The sequence below is a fragment of the Equus przewalskii genome, chromosome 26 (genome assembly GCF_037783145.1).
Source record: "Equus przewalskii isolate Varuska chromosome 26, EquPr2, whole genome shotgun sequence".
NCBI lineage: Eukaryota > Metazoa > Chordata > Mammalia > Perissodactyla > Equidae > Equus > Equus przewalskii.
In genome coordinates this window covers 39,093,080-39,119,982 of record NC_091856.1, presented here as the reverse complement: position 1 = coordinate 39,119,982, position 26,903 = coordinate 39,093,080, and the positions used below count along the sequence as shown (strand labels likewise).

Below are 26,903 nucleotides of genomic sequence, written 5' to 3'. Positions count from 1 at the left end.
GGGCAATGAGAGACAAAGCGGGGCAGTACGTAATCATAAAAGGGACATTCCACCAGGAAGACATAACACTTACAAATATATATGCACCCAACACAGAAGCACCGAAGTACATACAGCAACTGTGATCAAACCTCAAAGGAGATATTGACAACAAACACCACAACAATAGTAGAGGACCTTGACACTTCAGTTACATTGATGGATAGATCATCCAGACAAAAGTCAACAAGGAGATAGTGGACTCAAATGAAAAACTAGACCAGATGGACTTAAGAGATATAGATTTAGAACACTGCCATCCAAAAAAGCAGAATACACATTCTTCTCAAGTGCACATGGAACATTTTCAAGTTTACACCATATGTTGGGACACGAGGCAAGCCACAATAAACTTGAGAAGAGTGAAATCATATCAAGTACCTTTTCTGACCACGATGCTATGCAAGTAGAAATCAACTATAAGAATAAATCTGGGGTTGGGGCTGGCCCCGTGGCCGAGTGGTTAAGTTCGCGTGCTCCGCTGCAGGCGGCCAGTGTTTCGTTGGTTCGAATCCTGGGCGCGGACATGGCACTGCTCATCAAACCACGCTGAGGCAGCGTCCCACATGCCACAACTAGAAGGATCCACAACTAAAATATACAACTATGTACCGGGGGGCTTTGGGGAAAAAAAGGAAAAAATAAAATCTTTAAAAAAAAAAAAAAAAAGAATAAATCTGGGAAAGTGACAAATATGTGGAGACTAAACAACATGCTACTGAACAACCAGTGGATCATAAAAGAAATTAAAGCAGTTGGGGCCGGCCCAGTGGCTCAGCAGTTAAGTGCGCACGTTCCACTTCAGCAGCCCAGAGTTCACCGGTTTGTAGCCCAGGTGCAGACATGGCACTGCTTGGCAAGCCACACTGTGGTAGGCATCCCACATATAAAGTAGAGGAAGATGGGCACAGATGTTAGCTCAGGGCCAGTCTTCCTCAGCAAGAAAAAAAAAAGAGGAAGATTGGCAGATGTTAGCTCGGGGCTAGTCTTCTCAAAAAAAAAGAAATTAAAGCAGAAATCAAACAATATCTGGAGACATGGGGCAGCCTCATGGCTGAGTGGTTAAGTTTGCACACTCTGCTTTGGTGGCCTAGGGTTTCACTGGTTCAGATCCTCGGCACGGACCTAGCACCGCCCATCAAGACATGCTAAGGCCGCATCCCATAAAGCAGAGCCAGAAGGACCTACAACTATGTGCTGGGGTGCTTTGGGGAGAAGGAGAAGAAGAAAAAAAAGAAGACTGACAACAGATGTTAGCTCAGTTGCCAATCTTAAAAAAAAGCAATCCGGGGGGCTGGCCCGGTGGCCGAGTGGTTAAGTTCGTGCACTCCGCTTCAGGCAGCCCAGTGTTTCGTTGGTTCGAATCCTGGGCGTGGACATGGCACTGCTCATCAAACCACCTGAGGCAGTGTCCAACATGCCACAACTAGAAGGACCCACAACGAAGAATATACAACTATGTACCGGGGGGCTTTGGGGAGAAAAAGGAAAAAAATAAAATCTTTAAAAAAAAAAAAAAAGCAGTCTGTAGGGGCTGGCCCCATGGCCAAGTGGTTCAGTTCACACACTCTGCTTTGGCGGTCCGGGGTTTCACCAGTGCGAATCCCGGGCGCAGACCTAGCACCGCTCATCAGGCCAGGCTGAGGCAGCGTCCCACATACCACAACTAGAAGGACCCACAACTAAAATATATACAGCTATGTACTGGGGAGCTTTGGGGAGAAGAAGGAAAAATAAAATCTTAAAAAAAAAAAAATCTGGAGACAAATGAAAATGAATATACACCATACCAACTCCTGTGGCATGCAGTAAAAGTGGTCCTAAGAAGGGAAATTCATAGCAGTACAGGCCCACCTTAACAAACAAGAAAAATCTCAAATAAGCAATGTTAAACTACACCTAACAGAATCAGAAAAAGAATAAACAAAGCATGAAGTCAGTAGAAGGAGGGAAATCATAAAAATTAGAGCAGACAGAAATGAAACAAACAGAAATAGTAGAAAGGATCAATGAAACAAAGAGCTGCTTCATTGAGAAGATAAACAAGATAGAGGAACCCTTAGCCAGACTCACTAAAAAAAGACAGAGAAGGCCCAAATAAATAAAATTAGAAATGAATAAGGAGATATCACTGAAATACAAAGGATTATAAGAGAACACTATGAAAAACTACATGCCAACAAAGTGGACAACCTAGAAGAAATGGATAAATTCTTAGACTCATACAACCTCCTACCACTGAACCAAGGAGAAAGAGAGAATCTGAATAGACCAAGCACAAGTAAAGAGTTTGAAACAGCAAGCAAAAACCTCCCAAAAAAATAAAAGTCCAGGACCAAAAGGCTTCTCTGGAAAATTCTACCAAACATTCAAAGAAGATTTAATACCTATCCTTCTCAAACTATTCCAAAAGTCAAGGAAGACGGAACACTTCCTAACACATTCTACGAGGCCACCATCACCCTGATCCCAAAGCCAGACAGGGACAAGACAAAGCAGGAAAATTACAGGCCAATATCGCTGATGAATATAGACACAAAAATCCTCAAAATATTGGCAAACCAAATCAGCAATACATTAAAAAGATCATACACCATGATCAAGTGGGATTTATACCAGGGACACAGGAATGGTTCAGCATCAACAAATCAATCAATGTGATACACCACATTAACAAAATGAGGAATAATAACCACATGATCATCTCAATAGATGCAGAGAAAGAACCCGACATGTTCCAACATCCATTTATGATAAAAACTCTCAACAAAATGGGTATAGAAGGAAAGTACCTCAACATAATAAAAGACCTATATGAGAAACTGACAGCCAACATCAGAGTCAACAGGGAAAAAGTGAACGCCATCCCTCTGAGAACAGGAACAAGACAAGGATGCCCACTCTTGCCACTCTTATTCAACATAGTACTGGAGGTTTTGGTCAGAGGAACTAGGCAAAAAAATAAGTATACGAATCCAAATAGGCAATGAAGAAGTGAAACTGTTGCTGTTTGCTGATGACATGATTTTATATATTGAAAACCCTAAAGAATCCATCAGAAAACTATTAGAAATAATCAACAACTACAGCAAAGCTGCAGTGTCCAAAATCAACTCACAAAAAGCAGTTGCATTTCTATACTGTAATAATGAACTAACACAAAGAGAACTCAAGAATGCAAACCCATTTACAATCACGGCAAAAAGAATACAATATCTAGGGATAAATTTAACCAAGGAGGTAAAAGACCCATACATTGAAAACTATAAGACATTATTGAAAGAAACTGATGATGGCATAAAGAAATGGAAGGATACTCCATGCACATGGACTGGAAGAATAAACATAGTTAAAATGTCCATACTACCTAAAGCAATCTACAGATTCAATGCAATTCCAATCAGAATCCCAATAACATTCTTCACGGAATCCTAAAATTCCTATGGGGCAACAAAAGACCCCAAATAGCTAAAGCACTCCTGAGAAAAAAGAACAAAACTGGAGGCATCACAATCCCTGACTTCAAAATACACGACAAAGTTATAGTAACCAAAACACCATGGTACTGGTACAAAAACAGGCACACAGATCAATGGAACAGAATTGAAAGCCCAGAAATAAAACCACACATCTACAGACAGCTAATCTTCAATAAAGGAGCTAAGAACATAAAATGGCCAAAGGAAAGTCTCTTGAACAGTGTTGTGAAAACTGGACAGTCACACACAAAAGAATGAAAGTACACCATTACCTTAGGCCATACAGAAAAACTAACTCAAAATGAATCAAAGACTTGAAGGTAAGACCTGAAACCATAAAACTCCTAGAAGAAAATACAGGCAGTATGTTCTCTGACATCGGTCTTAGAAGGATCTTTTCAAATACCATGTCTACTCAGACAAGGAAAAGAAAAGAAAAATAAACAAGTGGGACTTCATCAGACTAAAGAGCTTCTGCACGGCAAAGGAAACCAGGAAGAAAATGAAAAAACCTACCAACTGGGAAAAAATATTTGCAAATCACATATCTGACAAGGGGTTGATCTCCAAAATATATAAATAATTCACACAACTGAAAGACAAAAACCAAACAACCCAATTAAAAACTGGACAGAGGATATGAACAGACATTTTTCCAAAGAAGACAGACAGACGGCCAACAGGCACATGAAAAGATGTTCAACATCACCAATCATCAGAGAAATGCAAATCAAAACTATACTAAGATATCGCTGGTTAGAAGGGCTATAATCACCAAGACAAAAAATACCAAATGTTGGAGAATACGTGGAGAAACGGGAACCCTAACGGCCAGCACAGTGGCACAGTAAAGTTTGCATGTTCTGCTTCAGCAGCCCCAGGTTTACCAGTTCGGATCCCAGGTGCAGACCTACACATCGCTTGTCAAGCCATGCTGTGGTAGTCATCCTACATATAAAGTAGAGGAAGATGGCACGGATCATAGCTCAGGGCCAGTCTTCCTCAGCAAAAAGAGGAGGCTTGGCAGCAGATGTTAGCTCAGGGCTAATCTTCTTCTTGGAAAAAAAAAAAAAAAAGAAACAAATGGGAACCCTTATACACTGCTGGTGGGAATGCAAACTGGTACTGTCACTATGGAAAAAACAGTACGGAAATGTCTCAAAAGATTAAAAACAGAACTACCATAAGACCCAGCTATCCCACTACTGGGTATTTATTGAAACAACTTGAAACCAACAATTCAAAGAGACTTACACACCACTATGTTCATTGCAGCATTATTCACAATAGCCAAGACGTGGAAGTGACCCAGGTGCTCAACCACTGAGGACTGGATAAAGAAGATGTGGTATGTACATACAATGGAATACTACTCAGCCAGAAAGAGAGACAAAAATCTTGGTTCCCATTTGCAACAACATGGATGGACCTTGAGGGTATTAAGTTAAGCGAAATAAGCCAGAGAAAGAAAAACACCATATGATTTCACTCATATGTGGAAGATAAACTAACACGTTGGACAAAGAGAACACTTTAGTGGTTACCAGAGGGGAAGGGAGTTGGGGTGGGCACAAGGGGTGAAGGGGCACATTTATATGATGACTGACCAATAATAATATACAAGTGAAATTTCACAATGTTATAAACTATTATGACCTCAATAAAATAAAATTTAAAAAAAAATTTATAGGAGGCAGTTTGTCTTAGCTTTCTAGGGCTGCAATCAGAGAGTACCATAAACAAGGTAAATTAAAACAACAGAAACTCACTGTCTCACAGTTCTGGAAGCCAGAACTCCAAAATCAAGGTGCCAGATGGACCATGCTCTCTCTGATGGCTCTAGGGGAGCCTTCTTCCTGCCTCTCCAGTTTCTGGTGTTTGCCAGCAATCCTTAGCATTCCTTGGCTTGTAGACACATCACTCCAGTCATATGTCCATCTTCTCCCGGTGTCTCTTCACAGCGTCTTCCCTCTCTGCATGTCTGTGCTCACCAGGCATCCTCTTCTCTTACGCTGATACCAATCATTGTGAATTAGGGGCCCACCCTAACTCAAGGACAACCTCATCCAAACTCATCTGCAACGACCCAATTTCCAAATAATGTCACATTCTAAGGTAATGGGAGGGTGGGACTTCAATATATCTTTTGGGGGGACACAATTCAACCTATGACACAGCTAAAGAAGCACTATGAGGGAAATGTATAGCTTTAAATTCTATATCAGAAAAGAAGAACTCAAACCAAGATCCTAAGTTTCCACCTTTAGAAACTAGACAAAGAGCAAACTAAACATGAAGCAAGCAAAAGAAAGGAAATAAAGGTTAGAGTGGAAATAACTGAAATAGCAAATAGAAAAACAACAAAGAATATCAACAAAATCAAATCTTATTTCTTTGAAACTTCAACATAACTCACAAACTTTTGGCAAGACTGACCAAGAAAAAGAGCAAAGGCTCGAATTACTAAAATCAGGAATCAAAGAGGGAATATTTCTATCAACTCTCTAAAAATTAAAAAGAATTATAAAGGAATACTATAAGCCACTGTATGCCAACAAGGTAGATACCCTAGATGAAACAAATTCCTAGGAAGACACAAAACATCAAAATGACTCGAGAATAAACAGAAAACCTGAACACCTATAACAAGAGGTTAATTAATAACCAAAAAACTTCCAGCAAAGAAAAGACCAGAAGCAAATGGCTTCACAGGTAAATTCTTCCAAACATTTAAGACCACCACCAATCCTTCATAAACACTTGCAAAAAGTAGAAGAGAATACACTTTCCAATTCATTCTATGAAGCTGGTATTACCCTGACACCAACCACACAAAGACATCACATACACAAAAAAAGAAAACTATAGACCAATATGATATCCCTTATGAATATAGATATAAAAATCCTCAACAAAATACTAACAAACCAAAAGTAGAAAGATGTAAAAAGGATTAGATACCATGACAAAATGGATTTACTGCAGAATGCAGAATTGGTTCAACATATGAAAATCAATGTACTGTATCATATTAACGGAAGAAAGGACGAACCCATATGATCATCTCAACAGATGCAGAAAAAGCATTTAACAAAACCCAATACCGCTACCTGATAAAAACACTCAACAAATTAGGAATAGAAGGGCAATTCCTCAACCTGATAAAGGGCATCTATGAAAACTCAAGGCTAACATCATACTTAACAGTGAAAGACTGAAAGTTTTCTCCCAAAGTCAGGAATGGCCACTTTCACAACTTCTACGCAACATTTTACTGGAGGTTCTAATTAGAGCAATCAGTCAAGGAAAAGAAACAGAAAGCATCCAGACTTGGAAGTAAGAAGTAAAACTATCTGTATTCCCAGATGACGTGACCTAGTATACAGAAAATCCAAAGGAATCTACAAAAAACCAGTAGAGCTAACAAACAACTTCAGCAAGTTTGCAAAATACAAAATCAACTGTATTTCTATACACTAGCAATGAACAAACTAAAAATGAAATTAAGAAAACAATTTCATTACGAAAGCATCAGAAAGAATACTCAGAGATATATTTAACAAAAGAATTACAAGATTTGTACACGAAAACATTGTTGAAAGACATTCAAGAGTTAAAGAAATGGAAGCACACCCTGCACTCCACGGACTGGAAGACTCACTGTTGAGATGGCGATGCCCCAAACTGATCGACACATTCAACACGATCCCCGTCAAACCCCCAGAGAGCTCATCTGCAGATATTAACAACCTGATCCTAAAAGGCATAAGGAAACGCAACAGACCCAGAGGAGCCTAAGCAATCTGGAAAAACAACAACAAAGTTGGAGGACTCATGCTTCCCTCCTTTGTTTTTTTAATTACTACATAGCTAAAATAATGACAAGAAGGTGGCACTGGTATAAAGATAGACATATCTGTCAATGGAATCGATTGGAGAATCTTATCATTTATGGTCAATTAATTTTCAACAAGGATGCCAAGATTATTCAATGGGGAAAGATCAGTCTTTTCAACAAATAGTGGTGGGCCAAGAGGACAGCACATGCAAAAGAAAGGTATAGCTACCTCATACCATACACAAAAATTAACTCAAAATAGAGTAAAGACCTAAGTTATAAAATCCTTAGAAGGAAACATAAACTTCGTGACTTGGATTGGGTAATTACATACAACACCAAAAGCCCAAACAACCAAAGAAAAAGAACAGAAAAACCTGACTTCACAAAAATTAAAAACTTTTGTGCTCCTAGGGCTAGCCCAGTGGCGCAGCAGTTAAGTTCGCACGTTCCACTTCTTGGCGGCCCGGGGTTCACCCGTTCGGATCCCGGGTGCGGACATGGCACTGCTTGGCAAGCCATGCTGTGGTAGGCGTCCCACATATAAAGTAGAGGAAGATGGGCACGCCTGCTAGCTCAGGGCCAGTCTTCCTCAGCAAAAAGAGGAGGATTGGCAGCAAATGTTAGCTCAGGGCTAATCTTCCCCCCCCCAAAAAAAAAAAACTTTTGTGCTTCAATAAATAAAAATTGGAAAGTGAAAAGACCACCCACAGAATGGGGAAAAGTATTTGAAAATCATTTACCTAACAAGAAATTTGTATCCAGAATATATAAAGATCTCTTACAACTCAAAAATAAAAAGACAACCAAATTAAAAACTGGCAAAAAAATTGAATAGTCATTCCTACAAAAAAGATATATGAATGCCTAAAAAGCTCATCATCAAAATGCAAAATAGTAGGATGGCTACTACAAAACATGGACAATAATGAGCGTTGACAAGGATGTGGAGGAATTGGAACTCTCACACACCTGCTGGTAGGAACGTCAAATAGTGCAGTTACTTGTGGAAAAGTGTGGTAATTACTCAAACAGTTAAACACAGAGTTATCATATGACCCAGCAATTCCAATGCTAGGTAAATACCCAAGAGAACTGAAAACAGAGATCCACACAAAAACTTCGAATGTTCACAATATTCAAAAACGAATATTCACAGCAGCATTATTCATAACAGGCAATAAGTGAAATCAACCCAAATGTCCATCTACAGACAAACAAAAACAAAATGTGCTGTACCCATACAACAAAATGTGCTATACCCATACAACGAAATGTGCTGTACCCATACAACGAAACGTTACTTGTCCATAAAAAGAACAAGGTACTGACACATGCTACAACATGGATGCACTGTGAACACAGTACGGTAAATGAAAGAAGACAATCACAAAAGGCCACTTACGGTATGATTCCATTTACATGACATAGCCAGAACAGGCAAATCCACAGAGACAGAAAGTAGAATCAGTGGTTGCCAGGGGCTGGAGGAAAGGAAGAATAGGGCTAATGGGCACAGGGTTTCTTTTCAAGATGAAAGAAATTTTCTGGAATCAGATAGTCGTGATGGCTGCACAACTCTGTGAATACAGGGAAAAAATATCAAATTGTACACTTAAAAATGAGAATTTTATGGTATGTGAACTATATCTGAATTTTTTAAAAGATCATATGCTCCTGGACTGATATTGGAATTTGGCAATACCTATCAGTGTGAACACATTTTCAAAGATAAAACAGGGAAAACTGTATCAAAGATAAGCATTAAGAGATGAACATTTCCAACAGATTTTGACAAGAGGGAACACTCACTTTGAACCCCAACTAAGCAAAACTTATCCCTCCAAAATTCCCATTTTTCCGATTAGATCTATATTACCAAGAAAAAAAAAAAGCAGTAAATTATTAATATTATATTTTGACCTCTGTCAATAAAATATTGTGAAATCATCCTTGATTTTGCTTCCTGGTGCACAAAGCCTAACATATTTACTATGTGACCTTTGCAGAAAAAATGTGCCACCTCTGAAACAAACCATCCCCAGAGCTGACCTGTACATGTCTGTCCCTGTCTGAGGAATGACACAACCATCACTCTTTTGTTCATGCAGAACTCAGCATCTGGCCCAGGCCTGCTCCCAAAGAGTCATCCCAATCCCCTTCCTCATCTGCCACATAAACCGGCCGACACAGGGAAGGGACATCACTCACCTCCTTGAGGACTGCAGTTGCTCTATAATCCATCCCTCATACAGCAGCAGTGGAAATCTGATCACATCACTCCCCTCCCTAAAACCCTCCCCCTACCTTAAGAAAGGACAGGAATCCTCAGCATGGCCTCTGATCACTCTATCAGCTACCTCAGCTAGCTCGTTGCCTGCGTAGGTCCAAGCAAAACTGGCTCTCACACTTACCAGCCATATGAGGAAGTCACCAAACGTCTAGAAAGCATGATCTTATCTACCTCATATAGGTGATACTAACAATAAGTTAGATAATGCATAACAGCGCTTCCCAAGGTTCCAATAAGTTCCACTTTGTCACAAGCAAGGATCAGTGCTCAGTTTTCATCTCACAGGCTCTCAGCACCACCCACTGCTCGCTCCCTTCTTCACACAACACTTCCTTCACATTCTTGCGCAAGGTCTCCTGCCATTTCAGTCTCTCCTGCTGGCTCCCCTGGCCGCCATAGTGTGATCTTGGGGGTCCGGTCTCCACAGCCCTCTTCTGTACCAGGTGCACCCCTGGCCTCTCTTCTGAACTCTGTGGATCCATCTTCCTATTCAAACATTTACACCTGAAAGTCTGATTGGCACCTCCAGTCTTCCCCATCTCAATAAACTACAACAGCATTCTTCCAGGTGCTCATTTCTTCACTCATTTTTTGCTCTTTCTGCACACAGACATGGAGAGTCTGACCTATTCCTAGCACCTCAGCAGTTAACACCCTCGTCCAAGCTCCCATCTCTCACCGGGACTCCCTCACTGTCTCCTGAACATCTTTCTGTGCCCACCCCTGCCCCATACACAGCCAGAGGAGTTCACCCTTCCACCCAAACCCCTCTGGCGGCTGCCTGTCCACTCAAAGGATGAGGCATTACATGACCTGCCGCTCCTGCTGTCCACCACATCTCCACTAGGCCACAGTGCCCCGCCTTTTCCAGTGAACCAGTGACTCACCTCTCTGGCCTCAGTCTCACCTGTAAGGCTGGGTTAACAGTTCCTGCTTGGAAGGCCTACTTGACAAGTAAACAAATGAAAACAGGTAAAGCGCACACAGGACGCCCACCACAGGGTGAGAAAACGTTCTGTAACTAGGGAAGAGCCTCTGCTTCATTTCAAAGTACAAGCTACCTAGCTGCAGTCTTCTCTTGAACTAACAGATGGCATCATTTCTTGCAAAGTCTTAACAATCCTGAACATCATACAAGAGCAAAGAAGAGCAAACACAAAAGCAGTATACCAAGAAAACGTACATGTGATAACTACAAGGGGAGTGATTCCCTCAACACATTCTGGGATGTGGGTGAACTGTTCCAGAACGTCAGGATCTCAAAGTTCTGATCCTGATTCTATAATCCATGCCAAAAAGTCCTCACTCCACTGTACCATCCAAGAGTTTGCACTCACCGGCTAATTGCTCATAAAATAAAAGAAATCAGTACAAGGCAACTCCTTAAAATAACTCAAGCAGTGAAGGCCTGCCAAATGAAGGCTCTGCCACTCATAAACAGCCTTATGACAAGATTGCCACAGAGCATTTTCACACACTAGACAAATACTCTATTGTCACAAATTTCACCCTAAAAAACAAGACTAGGTAGGTGGGTTTGGTTAATAATGTCCAGCCAGCTTACGTCTGTCCTCCCTTCTTGCTGACCCACCCTTGAAACTTCAGTGGTAAACAGAGCAGGCCCTGCCTTCCTCTGGGCAGCAGGAGAGAAAGTGAGCCCTTCCTTTACTTCTGTGTCCTGCTGGGTCTCCAGAACCACAACACAGGGATCATCTGGGACCCACTGGCCTCCACTACACTTCCAGACAAGGGAGCCCCGTCCCACTGCTTACTGGGGGCAGCCTCAGTCCTGGCCCCCAAGGACCTCAAACACCCTAGTTCTCTGCCCAGCAAATGTATGTATTCTTTCACGTCCTACCCAAACAGCATCTCTTGGCGAAGTCCTCACTCACCCCTCAGACAGACAGCGTCCCCCTTCAACCCCAGTGTCCAGCACCTCCAGATAGCATGACAATAGACGTGATTCCTGTCTCCCGAACCTTCTGGAACACCTGCTGTGCTGCTCCATCCTGAGGTGCCAGTGCACACAGGTGGTGTCAAACTGACTCACGCACCTTGGCCCCAGAGATCTGAACCAGGAAGGGGAGGCTGCCCCAAATCTTAGTTCAGCATGCTTAAGGGTAGCTGACGAAACTAAAGGAGAGGACTGCACACCTGGAGAAGAGAAGTCTGAACCTGAGACCAGGGAGAAAGTCAGTCCACACAGCAGCACAAACAGAACAGAACAGCAGAATGGCCACAAGGGTGGGCATTATCCTCAAATAAGGGTTTCTGACTGGGCCTCTGCACACACCCCAAGGTCACTGCTGTCCTGTCTTACTTCCCCACACATGTAGACAACAAATGCCAAGCACGTGAGAGACTCTGACAGCTTCTCTAAAGACACAACTGGGGGCCGGCCCAGTGGCACAGTGGTTAAGTTCACGTGCTCCCCTTTGGCAGCCCAGGATTTATGGGTTCGGATCCCGGGTGTAGACATACACACCGTTCATCAAGCCATGCGGTGGATCTACACATGGCTCATCAAACCATGCTGTGGCAGCATCCCACATACAAAAATAGAGGAAGACTGGTGACAGATGTTAGCTTATGGCCAATCCTCCTCACAAAAAAAATAAATAAGTAAAAATAATGATACAGCGATGTCCATCACCACACTGGGTTCCTTGAGAGTGAGACCCAGGCTGTCTTCCCAAAGCTGGCACTCAGCAGAAACCTCTGCCACACAGAAGAGTGAGGGAGAGGGGACAGAGATGAGAAGGAGGCTAGTAGCTCACCTGTTCCTGTCATACACACAGCAACCTTATAAAGCAAAATTAAATGATCAGAAACAACAGAAACTGGAAACATAAAGAATAAGGGTCAAGCCCACCTGTATCTAACCTGCTTAATCTTAACGTGCATCTCGACCACACCAAGTACTAGGCATTGCTTTGCATGATGATCAAATAGTTTACAGCAAACAGGAAAAAAAAATGGAGACAGAAATGAGAGGAGCGAAAAAACAAGCAAGCAGTTGGGTCACATGCTCCCTGTTGAGCTGCCTGATTTTCCCAGGAATACGCTGTGCAAGGGGAGGCAGAGGACTCCAGCGCCTAGGCGCGACCCGCCCGCTCCACAAACTGAACTGAGTGCACTTCTGTGACATGACACGTCACTAGTGCACTCAAGAACAACTGTGTCTCCTCCTACCGTCCCTGGTTTGCAGCTAAGACAGTCTATGTGTAGGAAGCTTGAATTTAACTGCTTCTCTGACTTTTAAGGTGGTTTTACTTTTTTGCTATTTTGTGGTTCAAACCTCAGACTACCTGTCTAAAAACACTGGCAAGACACCATAACACCTCCTTTTCCTCTTCTGTGAAATGGAAAAATTGAGATAGTAACCCTACCTGACAGGCTTGTTATAAGCATTAAGTGAAAGACTCCATATAAATCACTTAGCAACTGACTCACGATATGCAATGGGAAAAAAAGTGACTAGATATTATCGTAATTATGACGCTCCTGGGTCCCAAAAAAGCCTTTTTAAAAAGTAAAAAGTAAAAGTGCAACGACATGAATAAAAGGATCCTTGCAGGGGCCAAGGATGGGAGTCACGCAACCACAGAAGACTCGTTCCTGGAAAACAACTGAACTTGTCCATCTACTGATGGCACCTGAGACAGGCTGCAGGGAGCAGAACCTGACATGACTCTTCTAAGCCACTCCACCATTCAACAGGTCTACAGAAAAAAATCCATTGCTAAAACTTCCAAGCACAGCCCAAAATTTCTAATTGTCTCACAACAAAGCACAACACGGCTGGATCACCGTTCCCAACACTCCACCAGGGCTTCCACTAGCAGTGCACACTCCACCTCCTCACCCCACCCATGTGCCCAACACTACCTGCTTGGCCAAGCCTCCCTTCTGTAGGCGCCCATGGTGCTAATTCCAGGTGTGCTTCTCCCACAGCATCAGCCACAGTCATTTCAGCCCCAGCCCTCTCTCTGCCAGCATGTCCCCCACAAGTCCTAACACTATGCCATGCACATCACAGGTAGCCAAATGAGGTTTGTAGAAGACAAGATTGGAGGAGGAAGAGGACATGATGATCTGAGCCAGGCACCTGGCACGTGTTGTCACCACGAGTCCATGAGAAATGGATGACTGTCCCGTGTGACAGGGAGAAGACTAAGAGAAGCTGTGTGATGTGCTGAAAGTAAATGGTGAGGCTAGCAGATGAACTCCAACTGTCTGGCCAACGGCCCATGATCTCTCCATGACACCTGCTTTAACTTCTAAGGCTAACAACTATGATGTTATCAAGGCACGGGCTACAAGACACCTCATCCACTTTCCTTTGCCCCTTCATCACCTCGTACATTGGAAAACAGCTTGTGCAGATGGACTGAAGAAATCTTCAAGCCTGAAGAAAACTTCACCAGACTTCAAACTACTGAGAAATTTCTACCTGTTGATGAATGCTAATAGCAAAAGATATTAAGGAGTTACTACAAAAAAACCAGTCTTTTAGAGGCCCACATATGTGCTTTTCTTGTTTACAGCAAAAGTGACACTGCAGCGCAGTGGGTAAAAGATGGCCTTTTTGGTAAGCGATGCTGGTTCAAGTGCAGATCCATACAGAAGATAATGAATCCTGATCCGCACACCTCATACGACGCATGGAAAAAGTGATTCCAGAAAGTGCAACTAAACCCAAAGCAAGCAGAATTAATAAAGATTAGGGCAGAAGTAAGTGAAATAGAGAAGCAAAAAACAGAGAATATCAACAAAAGTTGATTCTTTGGAGAGATAACAAAACAAAATTTTAGCTAAACCAAGTGAGAAAAAAAGACGCTAAAAGAAAGCAGAGAAAACCTAAATAGATGGAAAGACATCCCAGGTTCATGGATCAGATGACTTCATGTCATTAAGGTGATACTACTCCCCAAAGTGATCTACAAATTCAATGCAATCCCCATCAAAATCCTAAAAGGCTTTTTTGCAGCTATGGACAAGTTAATCCTAAAATTCATATGGAATTGCAAGGGACACAGAAGCGCAAAACAAAGTTGGTGAACTCACACTTCACAATGTTGAAACTTACTACAAAGCTACAGTACGCAAGGCAATGTGGTGCTAGCATAAGGACAAACAAATAAATAAATGTACGGGAACTGAGTCTAGAAATGAGCCCTAAAATCTATGGTCAATTGGTTGATGACTTATAACAAAGGTGTCAAGACAGCTCAAAGGGGAAAGAACAGTTTTTCAACCAATGGTGCTGGAAGAACTGGATTTCCACACACAGAAGAATAAAGTTGGCCTCCTACATCACACCGTATATAAAGACTAAGTCAAATGAATTCCAGACCAAAGTCTGAGAGCTAAAACAATAAAACTCTTAGAAAAAAACATAGGGTAACTTCCTGACACTGGATCTGGCAACGGACTCTTAGATGTGATACCAAAAGGACAAGCAACAAAAGAAAAAAATAAATTGGGCTTCATCAAAATTAAAAGCAATTGCACTTCAAAGAACACTATCAAAAAAGTGAAAAGACAACCTACAGAATGAGAGGAAATATTTGCTAGTCATATATCTATAAAAGACTTGTATCTATAAGCTTCAATATTTAAAAAACTTTTACAACTTAATGACAAAAAGACAAAACACCCAATTGAAATGGGCAAAGGACTACTACAGACATTTCTGAAAGAAGATACACAAATGGCTGATAAGCACAAAAAAGTGCTCAACATCCTTGCTTATTAGGGAAATCCAAATCAAAACCACAAGGGTCCAAGTGATGTCAGCATCATGGCGGAATGACTTGTTCCCTTAGTCTCCCCTTTGAGTTACAGCTAAATGGACATTCATTAACCAGCAGAGGATTCCTTGAACAGCACAACAGGACATGAGAGATCAATGCAGCTACATACCTGAAGGTCGTAGGACTGGATCACCAGGAGGCAATGGAAATAGATGAGCACACCACTCTCCCTCCCCAGTAGCAGCAAGCCACATCACAGATCCTCACATAGTGGCCAGCACAACTGTACGAGGAGGCAGGGACAGCCCGGCCTGCACAAACCCTTCTGGACTTGCTGCCCAGTCCACAGGAGCACCCACTGTGCTGCAGGACCCCAACAGCAAGAACACTCTACACCAAGTGGCAGCAGCTCAGCCCCTACATGGGCGCCCGCCTGCTGAGCGCAGCACAGGTGAGAAGGTGCCCTTCCCACTCAAAGGCACACCCAGCTGCATAGCACAACAGCCTGCGGGATCCACCAAGTGGCAGCTCAATCCCCATGTGGGTGCCCATCTCCTCTAGTGCAGCACAGGCAAGAAAGTACCCCACCCATGGAGCACAGCAGCCCACAGGTCCCACCACGTGGCAGCTCAGCCCCTGCGTGGGTGCCCTTCTCGCCTAGTGCACAGCAGCTCATCCAGTCCCCTGCCGAGCACAGAGGCCCTGCCTACGGTGGTCAACCCACCTGCCCGGTAGACAGGCCCTGCCCACATAAGCAAAGCAAAAGCTACAGAGCCACTGCAGATAGTGCAAGCAAAGGCAGAGCAGCACTACCCACAACTTACAGCAGACCGAGCAGGATCAGAAACCACAGCTCCTGATGCCCCTCAACCTAATAGTACCACAAAGGCACCAGAAAAGGATCACTTCAAACACTATGAAAAAATGCAGCAACACTTCAGAGCAGAAGAAAAATGACCAGTCAACAGAAACCAATCCTCATGTCACTGAAATTCACAATCCAAATAAAAGAGAATTCAAAACAGTTATCATAAGGAAACTCAGTGATTTACAGCAAAATTCAGAAAGACAGTTCAATGAGCTCAGGAACAAAATCAATGAGCAGAAGAAATACTTCACCAAAGAGACTGAAGCTCCAAAAGAAAAAACCAAACAGAAATTCTGGATACAAAGAATACAATTAGTGAGATAAAAATAATCTAAAACCCATAAAAAATAGAGCTGACATTCTGGAGAACAGAATTACTAATTTAGAGGACAGAAATAGAGAAATGCTCAAGTGGAAGAGGAGAGAGAACTAAAATTTAAAAAAAATTAAAAAATTGTTCAAGAAATATCCAACTCAATTAGAAAAAGAAACATAAGGATTATAAGTATTTCAGAGAGAATAATCAAGAAGGGAGCAGAGTGCTTGTTCAAAGAAACAATAGCTTAGAACTTCCCAAACTTGGGGAAAGAAGTGGACTTACAAGTACTTGAAGTAAACAGAATTCCTAATGACATCAATGCAAAGACACCTTCTCCAAGGCTTACAATATTAAAACTGGCAAAAGACAACGACAAAGAAAAAATATTAATGGCAGTAAGGCAGAAGAAAATAACCTACAAAGGAGATCCTATCAGGCTTTCAGCAGAAACCTCACCAGATAGGAGAGAATGGAATGATATACTCAAAATTCTGGAAGACAAAAACTTTCAGCTAAGAATATTCTATCCAGTGCAATTATCCATCAAATACGATGGAGAAATAAAAGCCACCCCATATAAATAAAAGCCACTAGATCTCCCTTGCAAGAAATTATGAAGGCAGCCTTCCTACCTGTAACAAAAAGGCAGAAGTGTACAACACCTTGAGCAAGGAGATAAACAGAAAGAATCAGAAAATTGCAGCTCTATATCAGGTCAGTAAACACTTAATTATAACACAAAACACAAAGGAAAAGTAAGTATAAAAAATAACAATTAACACTTTAATTTAGCCACTAACTCACAACACAGAAAAGAAAAATTTGTGACAACAATAACTCAGCAGGAGAAGAGAGAAGGGAAGGAACCTGCTTAGGCTAAGGAGATAAAAGGCTATCAGAAAATAGACTATCTCACCTATGAGATCTTTTATACAAACCTCATGGTAACCACTAAACAAAAATTCAAAGCTGAGCCACAAATCATAAAGAAAATCATAAAGAAAAAGCTGAGGGGGCTGGCCCCATGGTCAAGTGGTTAAGTTTGTGCCCCCTGCTTTGGTGAACAAGGGTTTCGCCAGTTCAAATCCTGGATGTGGACATGGCACTGCTCATCAAGCCATGCTGAGGCGGCATCCCACATGCCACAACTAGAAGGACCCACAACTAAAAATACACAACTATGTACCATGGGGCTTTGGGGAGAAAAAGAAAACATAAAATCCTTAAAAAAAAAAAAAGAAAAAGCTGAAAAAACTATTACAGAAAACGACCAAACTGAAATGGCAGTTAGAAATACAAGGGAAATGAAAAATATGGAAATAGAGAACAACCATAAAACACAAGATAAAATGGCAGTATTAAGTCCTCATATACGAATAATCACTCGATGTAAATGGACTGAATTCTCCAATCAAAAGACATAGAATGACTGGATGGAATAAAAAACAAGATCCAACAATATGCTGCCTCCAGGAAACACATCTCAGCTCTAAAGACAAACATAGGCTCAGAGTAAAGGGATGGAAGACAATACTCCAAGCAAATGGCAAGCAAAAGAAAGGTGTTGCCAATACTCATATCAGACAACCAGACTTCAAGATAAAAAAGGCAATGAAAGACAAAGAGGGACAGTATATAATGATAAAACAGACATTTCACGAAGAGGACATAACACTTATATATGCACACAACACGGGTGCACCAAAGTATATAAAGCAATTATTAAAAGACCTAAAGGAAGAAATTGACAGCTACACAATAATAGCAGGGGACCTCAACATCACACATCAATGGATACATCATCCAGACAAAAAGTCAACAAGGAAACAGTGGCCTTAAATGAAACACTAGACCAGGTGGACTTAATCGATGTATAGAGAACATTCCATAAAAAAATAACAGGATACACCCTCTTCTCAAGTGTACATAAACAGTCTCAAAGAGAAACTATATGTTGGGAAATAAGGCAAGCCTCAATAAATTTTAAGACTGAAATCATATCAAGCATATTTTCCACAATGCTATGAAACTAGAAATCAACTACAAGAAAAGGCTGAGAAAGTCACAAATACGTGGATACTAAACATGCTACTGAACGACCATTGGATAACTGACGAAATCAAAAGAGAAAACAAAAATACCTGGAGGCAAATGAAAATGAAAAGACAACATACCAATTCCTATGGGATGCAGCAAAGTGGTGCTAAGAGGGGAATGTGTAGGAATACAGGCTGACCTCAACAAACAAAAAAAATCTCAAATAAGTAATCTTAAATGACACCTAACTAGAAAAAGAAGAACAAACCATGCCCAAAGTCAGCAGACAGAGAGAAATAATAAAAATTAGAGCAGAAAGAAATGAAATAGAGCCTTAGAAAACAATAGAAAGGAGCAATAAAAGTAAGAGCTGGTTCTTTGAGAAGATAAATAAAATGGACAAACCCATAGGCAGAATCACTAAGAAAAAAGAGAGAAGGCTCAAATAAATAAAAGTAAAAACGAAAGAGGAGAAATTACAACAGATGCTACAAAAATACAAAGCATTGTAAAAGAATACTATGAAAAACTATATGCCAACAAATTGGACAACCTAGAAGTGGGATAAATTCTTAGATTCATGCAACTTCCCAAAACTGAATCAAGAAGAAATAAAGAATGTGAATAGACCAATCACAAGTAAAGAGATTGAAACAGTAATCAAAAACGTCCCAAAAAACGAAAGTCCAGGACCAGATGGCTTCTCTGGAAAATTCTACCAAACATTCAAAGATTTAATACCTATCCTTCTCAAACTATTCCAAAAGATTGAAGAAGATGGAACAATTCCTAATTCATTCTATGAGGCCAACACTACCCTGATACCAAAACCAGACAAGGACAACACAAGAAGGAAAATCGCAGCCCAAAATCGCTGATGAACATACACACAAAAATCCTCAACACGATATTGCCAAATCGAATACAGCAATACATTAAAAGGATGATACACCATGATCAAGTGGGATTTATATCAGGGACACAGGGATGGTTCAACATCCACAAATAAATCAATGTGATACACCACATCAACAAAACAAGGGGTAAAAATCACATGGTCATCTCAATAGATAAAGAAGCATTTCACCAGATCCAGCACTCATTCATGATAAAAACTTTCAATAAAATGAGTACAGAAGGAAAGCATCTCAACATAACAAAGGCCATATATAATAAACCCACAGTCAACATCATACTTAACAGTGAAAAACAGACAGCCATCCCTCTGAGAACAGGAACAAGACAAGGTGCCCACTCTCACCACTCCTATTCAACACAATACTGGAGGTTTTGGCCAGGCCAATTAGGCAAGAAAAACAAAAAAAAGGTATCCAAATTGTAAAGGAAGAAGTGAAACTCTCGCTGTTCATGGAAGACATGATTCTATATATAGAAAACCCTAGAGAATCCACTAGAAAGCTATTAGAAATAATCAACAACTATAGCAGAACTGCAGGGTACAATATCAACTTACAAAAAATCAGTTCATTTCTATACACTAATAACAAACTAGCACAAAGAGACCTCAAGAATACAATCCCACTTACAAGCACAACAAAAAGAATAAAACATCTAGGGATAAATTTAACCAAGGAGACGAAAGACCTATGCACTGAAAACTGTAAGACATTCTTGAAAGGAATTGAAGAAGATATAAAGAAACGGGAAAATATCCCACGCTCATGGATTGGAAGAATAAACATAGTTAAAATGTCCATATTACCTAAAGCAATCTACAGACTCAATGCAATCCCGACCAGAACCCCCATGACATTCTTCATGAAAAGAGAACAAAGAATCCTAAAGTTTATATGGAACAACAAAAGACCCCTAATTGCCAAAGCAATCTGGAGAAAAGATTACAAAACTGGAGACATCACAATCCCTGACTTCAAAATATACTACATGGGGCTGGCCTGGTGGCTCAGTAGTTAAGTGTGCACGTTCGGCTTCAGCGGCCCAGGGTTTGCCAGTTTGGATCCCAGGTGCGGACATGGCACCGCATGGCAAGCCATGCTGTGGCAGGCGTCCCATGCATAAAGTAGAGGAAGATGGGCATGGATGTTAGCTCAGGGCCACTCTTCCTCAGCAAAAAGAGGAGGACTGGCAGCAGATGTTAGCTCAAGACTAATCTTCTTTTAAAAAAAAAAAAAAAGGCTGAAATCAAGGTGTCGGCCTGGTGGCGCAGCAGTTAAGTTTGCACGTTCTGCTTCGGTGGCCTGGGGTTTGACAGTTCGGATCCCGGGTGCAGACCTACACACCGCATGGCAAGCCAAGCTGTGGAAGGCGTCCCACATATAAAGTGGAGGAAGATGGGCACGGATGTTAGCCCAGGGCCAGTCTTCCTCAGCAAAAAGAAAAGAGGATTGGGAGCAGGTATTAGCCCAGGGCTAACCTTCCTCAAAAGAAAAACAAAAAAACCATGGTACTGGCACAAAAACATGACACATAGATCAATGGAACAGAACTGAAAGCCCAGAAATAAAACCACACATCTATGGACAGCTAATCTTCGACAAAGGAGCCAAGAACATCAAATGGAAAAAGGAAAGTCTCTTCAATAAACGGTGTTGTGAACACTGGTCAGTCACACACAAAAGAACAAAATTACACCATTATCTTACACTATACACAAAAATTAACTCAAAATGGGGGCTGGCCCCATGGCCAAATGGTTAAGTTCACACGCTCCGCTGCAGGCGGCCCAGTGTTTTGTTGGTTCAAGTCCGGGGCGCAGACATGGCACCACTCATCAAGCCACACTGAGGCAGCAACCCACATGCCACGGCTAGAAGGACCCACAATGAAGAATATACAACTACGTACTGGGGAGCTTTGGGGAGAAAAAGGAAAAAAAGAAAAAATATTTTTAAAAAAAAATTAACTGAAAATGGATTAAAGACTTGAACCTAAGACCTGAAACCATAAAACTCCCAAAAGGAAAGATAAGCAGTACACCCTTTGACATTGATCTTAGCAGCATCTTTTCAAATACCATGTCTACTCAGTCAAGGGAAACAAAAGAAAAAATACACAAATGGGACTACATCAGACTAAAAAGTTGCTGCACAGCAAAGGGAACCATCAACAAAATGAAAAGACAAGCCACCAACTTGGAGAAAATATTTGTAAGTCATATATCCAAAAGGGGTTAATTTCTAAAACATGTAAAGAACTCACACAACTCAACAACAAACAGACAAATAACCCGATCAAAAAATGGGCAGAGGATATTAACAGACATTTTTCCAAAGAAGATATACGGATGGCCAACAGGCACAGCAAAAGATGTTCAACCTCACTAATCATTAGGGAAATGAGATATCACCTCACACCTCACACCTGTCAGAATGGCTATAATTAACAAGACAAAAAATAAAAAACGTTGGAGAGGATGTGAACAAAAGGGAACTCTCATACACTGCCAGTGGGAATGCAAACTGGTGCAGCCACTATAGAAAACAGTATGGAGGTTTCTCAAAAAATTAAAAATAGAAATACCATATGATCCAGCTATCTCACTACTGGGTATCTATCCAGACAACTTGAAATCTACAATACAAAGAGATTTATGCACCCCTGTGTTCACTGCAGCATTATTCACAATAGTCAAGATGTGGATGCAACACAAATGCCCATCCACTGATGACTTCATAAAAACGATGTGGTACATATAAATACAATGGAATACTATGCAGCCATAAAAAAACCCCATAAAATCATCCCATTTGCAACATGGATGGTCCTTGACAGTATTATGTTAAGCGAAATAAGCCAGACAGAGAAAGACAAACACCATATGATTTCATTTATATGTGAAAGATAAACACATAGACAAAGAGAACAGATTAGTGGTTACCAGAGGACAAGGAGCTTAGGAGTGGGCAAAAGGGGTAAAGGGGCACATATGTATGGCGACAGATAAAAACTAGACTACTGGTGGTGAGCATAATGCAGTCTATACAGAAACTGATATATAATGATGTACACCTGAAATTACACAACCAATGTGACCGCAATAAAATAACTGGGGGGAAAAAACCACAACAAAATGCTGTTTCACATCCAACAGAATGGCTATAATCAAAAAGACAGCTAACAGCAAGTGTTGGCAAGAATATGGAGAAACTGGAATCCTCATACACTGCTGGTAGGAACACAAAATGCCATAGCTGCTGTGGAAAACAGTTTGGCAGTCTTCTAACTCTGACTCTATGCCCATATGCCCAGCAATTCTACTCCTAGGTATATACCCAAGAGAAATGAAAACATATGTCTATACAATACTTGTCCATGAACGTTCATAGCTGCATTAGTCATAATAGCCAAAAAAGGGAAACAACCGATAAGTGGATAAACAAAATGCAGTATATCCATACAATGGAATATTACTCACCTATATAAAGGAATAAAATAATCCCCCCCTCCCCAAAAAGATACAGAAGTTTAAATATGCACATCCCAAAAGTGGCTAAACAAAATAACGAAAAAGCATACTGGCACTTAACATTACTAGTCATTGGGAAAATGTAAATTAAACCACAATATGACCTGCTACGCACCTACCAGAATGGATAAAAAGAAAAGGACAAACAATACCAAGTGTTGGTCAGGATATGGAGCAACTGGTGCTTTCTTACACTTGTCATTGAGTACAACCAATTTGGCTATACTTGCACATACCACGACTCGATGTTCCCATTCCTAGGTATACACCAACTGAAATGTGTACCCACGTTCACCAAAAAACACATACAAGTATGTTCACATCACCTTTATCTGAATATCCCAAAACTGGAAACAATTCAGATGTCCATGGATAGTACAATCAATAAAGAAACGGACAATGGGATATTCTACAGTAATGAGAATAAACACACTTCCATAGTCTGCAAGAACACAGATGAATCTTAGAAACATCATGTTGATTAAAAGAAGACAGACAGGAGTACACACTGCACAACGTCCCCGACATAAAGTTCAGAATCAGGCAAAACTAATCAAGGTATCAGAAGTCTGGGAAGCAGTCACCCTTGGGGAACAGTGAGACTGGAAGGGGCACAAAGATGCTTCAGCAGTTCTGGTAATATTCCCTGCTTGATCTAGGTACTGGGGACATGTATGAAAATACACACATAACGTGCATTTTTCTGCATTTGTGTCATACCTTAATAAAATTTACAAAAAAATACAGTCTTCATGCTTTAGTTAAATGTCTTACTGTTACTGAATCTGGTTATGGTATGGAGACAGATACTATAAAACGGTAATGACAGATTCTAGCAGACCGCTTCCATCAGGGAAGGAAAATAGAAGGGCTGACTGAGCCGGAGGCAGTAGAACACTTGACCATTCACTGACCCAGATGACTGGCATTTTGTTTCACCCTAGAGTTCAAGGAGTTCACAGAACATAGGCAACCTGCAAGGAGGAGGAAGCAACCAAGACTCTCTAAGTCTAAACACTAGCCATGGCATCTGACGAGGAGGAGAGGACCAGGACTCCAAGAACAGAATTCCTCTTCACCAGCTGAGCAGACAACTTTCAGATTACACGGGACAGCCAGCCCTCTAAGCCTTTCTCCAGCGAGCGCTCCCTGGAGCTTCTGGGTGTCAGGTGCTTTCCATACAGCATCAAGACTCCGTCCCTCCTTTCCCATGGGAGTTGTACTTCATAGGAACCAAGCAGTTTTTCTTTGTAGAAGTACCCGAGTTAATAAACGAAGCCAGACTGCCACTTTACAACCCCGAATGGGTTAATGTTCTAAGCAATGAGTATCAATGATTGTGAACATCACAAAGCAAGCTAATCAGACTTACTATGCCTGACAAAAAGACCTCAATACCAGGTAAGACACACTCTTGCTAAAAAAAATTTTTTTAAAGACAAACCTACATGTGATGGAGCTCCTAGCCCAGTGCTGTCCAACCAAAAGATGTCAGCCATGTATGTAATTTTAAATTTTCTTGTAACCATATTTAAAAAAAGGAATTAGAAACACAAATTACTTTTAGTAATATTTTATTAAACCCAATATCTCCAAAATATTACATTTCGACATGCAATCAACATTTTTTCAAAGTATTAATGTAATACTTTACATCCTCTTTTTTGCACTTACTCTTTGAAAACCTGTGTGTATTTTGCACTTACAGCACATCTCAATTCACACTAACCACATTTCAACCGCCCAAGAGCACATGTGCCTACCGGCCATCATTCTGGAAAGCAGCAGCTCTAGCCCTTAAACATCAATGACAGGAAACACAGAGGAACATGTCAAACAACATCATAAGAATGCAACCAGCAAAATCAAGATTATGGGAAACTTTGGGACAAATGAACCATTATCTTCAAAACTTAAAAGCAAGAGAAAAATAAAGACAGAAATCAATATACTGAGATTTAAGAGATGTCCATCAAGAGCAATAAATAAACCATATTTCTTCCTAATGTGAAATGAAATAAGAAATCTAAACAGTGACTGGATATCTATTGACTGAAATATTTAGATTAACTGAAATATTCACAGATGAAACACGTCTGATAACTGCTTCAAAATCACTGAGGATGGTGTGGGGACTGGCCATGAGGAAATAACTGTTGATGCCAGGGAGAGGTACTTGGGGCTCAGTCTACCACCATATCTACTTCTGAGTATGCTTGAAAAAGTCTGATAATAAAACATCTACAAAGCGTTTGCTTGCATATGCTCAATGATTATAGCAGTGGTGGCCTGCCCAGAGAAGAACTGAGTGGCGAGGGGACAAAGGAGGGAGAGGTTTCACTTTATACTCTTTTATACTTTTTGAATTTTGAACCATGTAACTGTCTCATCTACTCAAAAAATTAAATTTAAACAAATATACCTTGACTCAATCCCCTGACCTCTCTGCATCCCCATCATGCCATGGGCCGAAACCTATTCACTAGTCTCCCCGCTTCCACACCGGTATCCCTTCAATCCACTCTCCACACAGCAGCACCCACTCCGTGCCTAACCTCCTCACCACAGCAACAAGGCCCTATGTGACCTGGCCCCACCTCTCCAGCTTCACCTCATGCCACTTGCCCCCTTTTCTTTTTTGTCTGGGAAAGATTCACCCTGAGCTAACATCTGTTGCCAATCTTCCTCTCCCTCTCTTTTTTTTTTTCTCCCCAAAGCCCCAGTACATAGTTGTGTATAGTTGTAAGTCCTTCTAGCTCGTCTATGTGAGCCGCCACCACAACACAGCTACTGACAGACGAGTGGTATGGTTCTGCACTTGGGAACCAAACCCAGGCCATCGAAGCAGAGTGCACCAAACTTTAACCACTAGGCCATCAGGGCTGGCTCACTTGCCCCTTTTGACTTAGTAATTTCACCGTGTACCAAAGGATACAGACTCACCCAATTCATAACCAAGGACACGGGGACATCTAGATAACAAACACCATGTGGCTATTAAAAATGTCAAAGGCACAGATGCACATGAGATAGTGAAAGAGAAGAGTGCAAATAGCACATACTCACTGATTACAGCCACTTAAAAACATGAACATGCACACTCATAAGCATCAGAAAAAAACTGAGGACAAATATTTGGCATTCTTAGGTTTCTAGGTTTCAATTTTCTAAATTTGCTAAAATGCCTATTTTTTTCCTTTTTTGAAAAGTACATACCATACCTAGCCATGCCAATTCACGCCTCACCTCCTTTAAGGCCTGGACTAACTAATCTTCCTCAAGGAGCCTCTCCCCAAATAGTCTGGCTGCAGCAATTTGTGCAACAAAACAAGCCTGATCTTGCTCACTTTTAACTGATTCCGTGTCATGTCCTGCTTGGTAATGTTTGCTCTATTACACTCTTAAACTTTATGAAATCAGGTACTAATCTCAAAAACTTGTATATCCTCTACACAATATCTAGAATAACACCTCAAAAACAGAAGGTGCTCAATTAAACACTTATAGACCCCTTGGAAAGAGCATTTTTAATATTCTCTGACCAGGAACTTATAAACCTATTAAAAGTGGGATGCAGAAAGCAGTCCAAAAACTCTTCCAAAATAAAATATCAACTGACAGTGACGTTGTTGGGAAAAGCTCCTATCTAGAAAGACACTCTTTCAAAGGAAATATTACCTTTGAAGAGTTAAAAGAACCACTTCAACTTTTGTTTTTCAAAATCCAAAACCTTCAAAGAGATTTTTTTCTAATAAATGAAAATACCAAAAGTTAAGTAAAGTAAATGGGAAGACTTCCCAATTCTGGAACTGATGCTTTTTGCATCA

The 26,903-nt window shown here is 41.0% G+C and overlaps 1 protein-coding gene across 20 annotated transcripts in view; it reads right to left on the bottom strand.

Annotated features, from left to right (window-relative positions):
• The window catches only part of EHMT1 (euchromatic histone lysine methyltransferase 1), a 198,759-nt gene that overhangs the window by 167,086 nt on the left and 4,770 nt on the right, over positions 1 to 26,903 (bottom strand). For 3 of the 20 annotated variants that reach the window (XM_070594819.1, XM_070594820.1, XM_070594823.1), the window contains exon 2: positions 8,762 to 8,936. The exons of 16 other annotated variants lie outside the window; for them this stretch is intronic. In XM_070594819.1, coding sequence (XP_070450920.1) covers positions 8,762 to 8,785 — 24 coding nt within the window. In that variant the 5' untranslated portion in view covers positions 8,786 to 8,936. Of the gene's footprint in view, positions 1 to 5,287; positions 7,241 to 8,761; positions 8,937 to 26,903 lie in introns of those variants that run through there. One more of the 20 variants, XM_070594838.1, reaches the window with a different exon arrangement.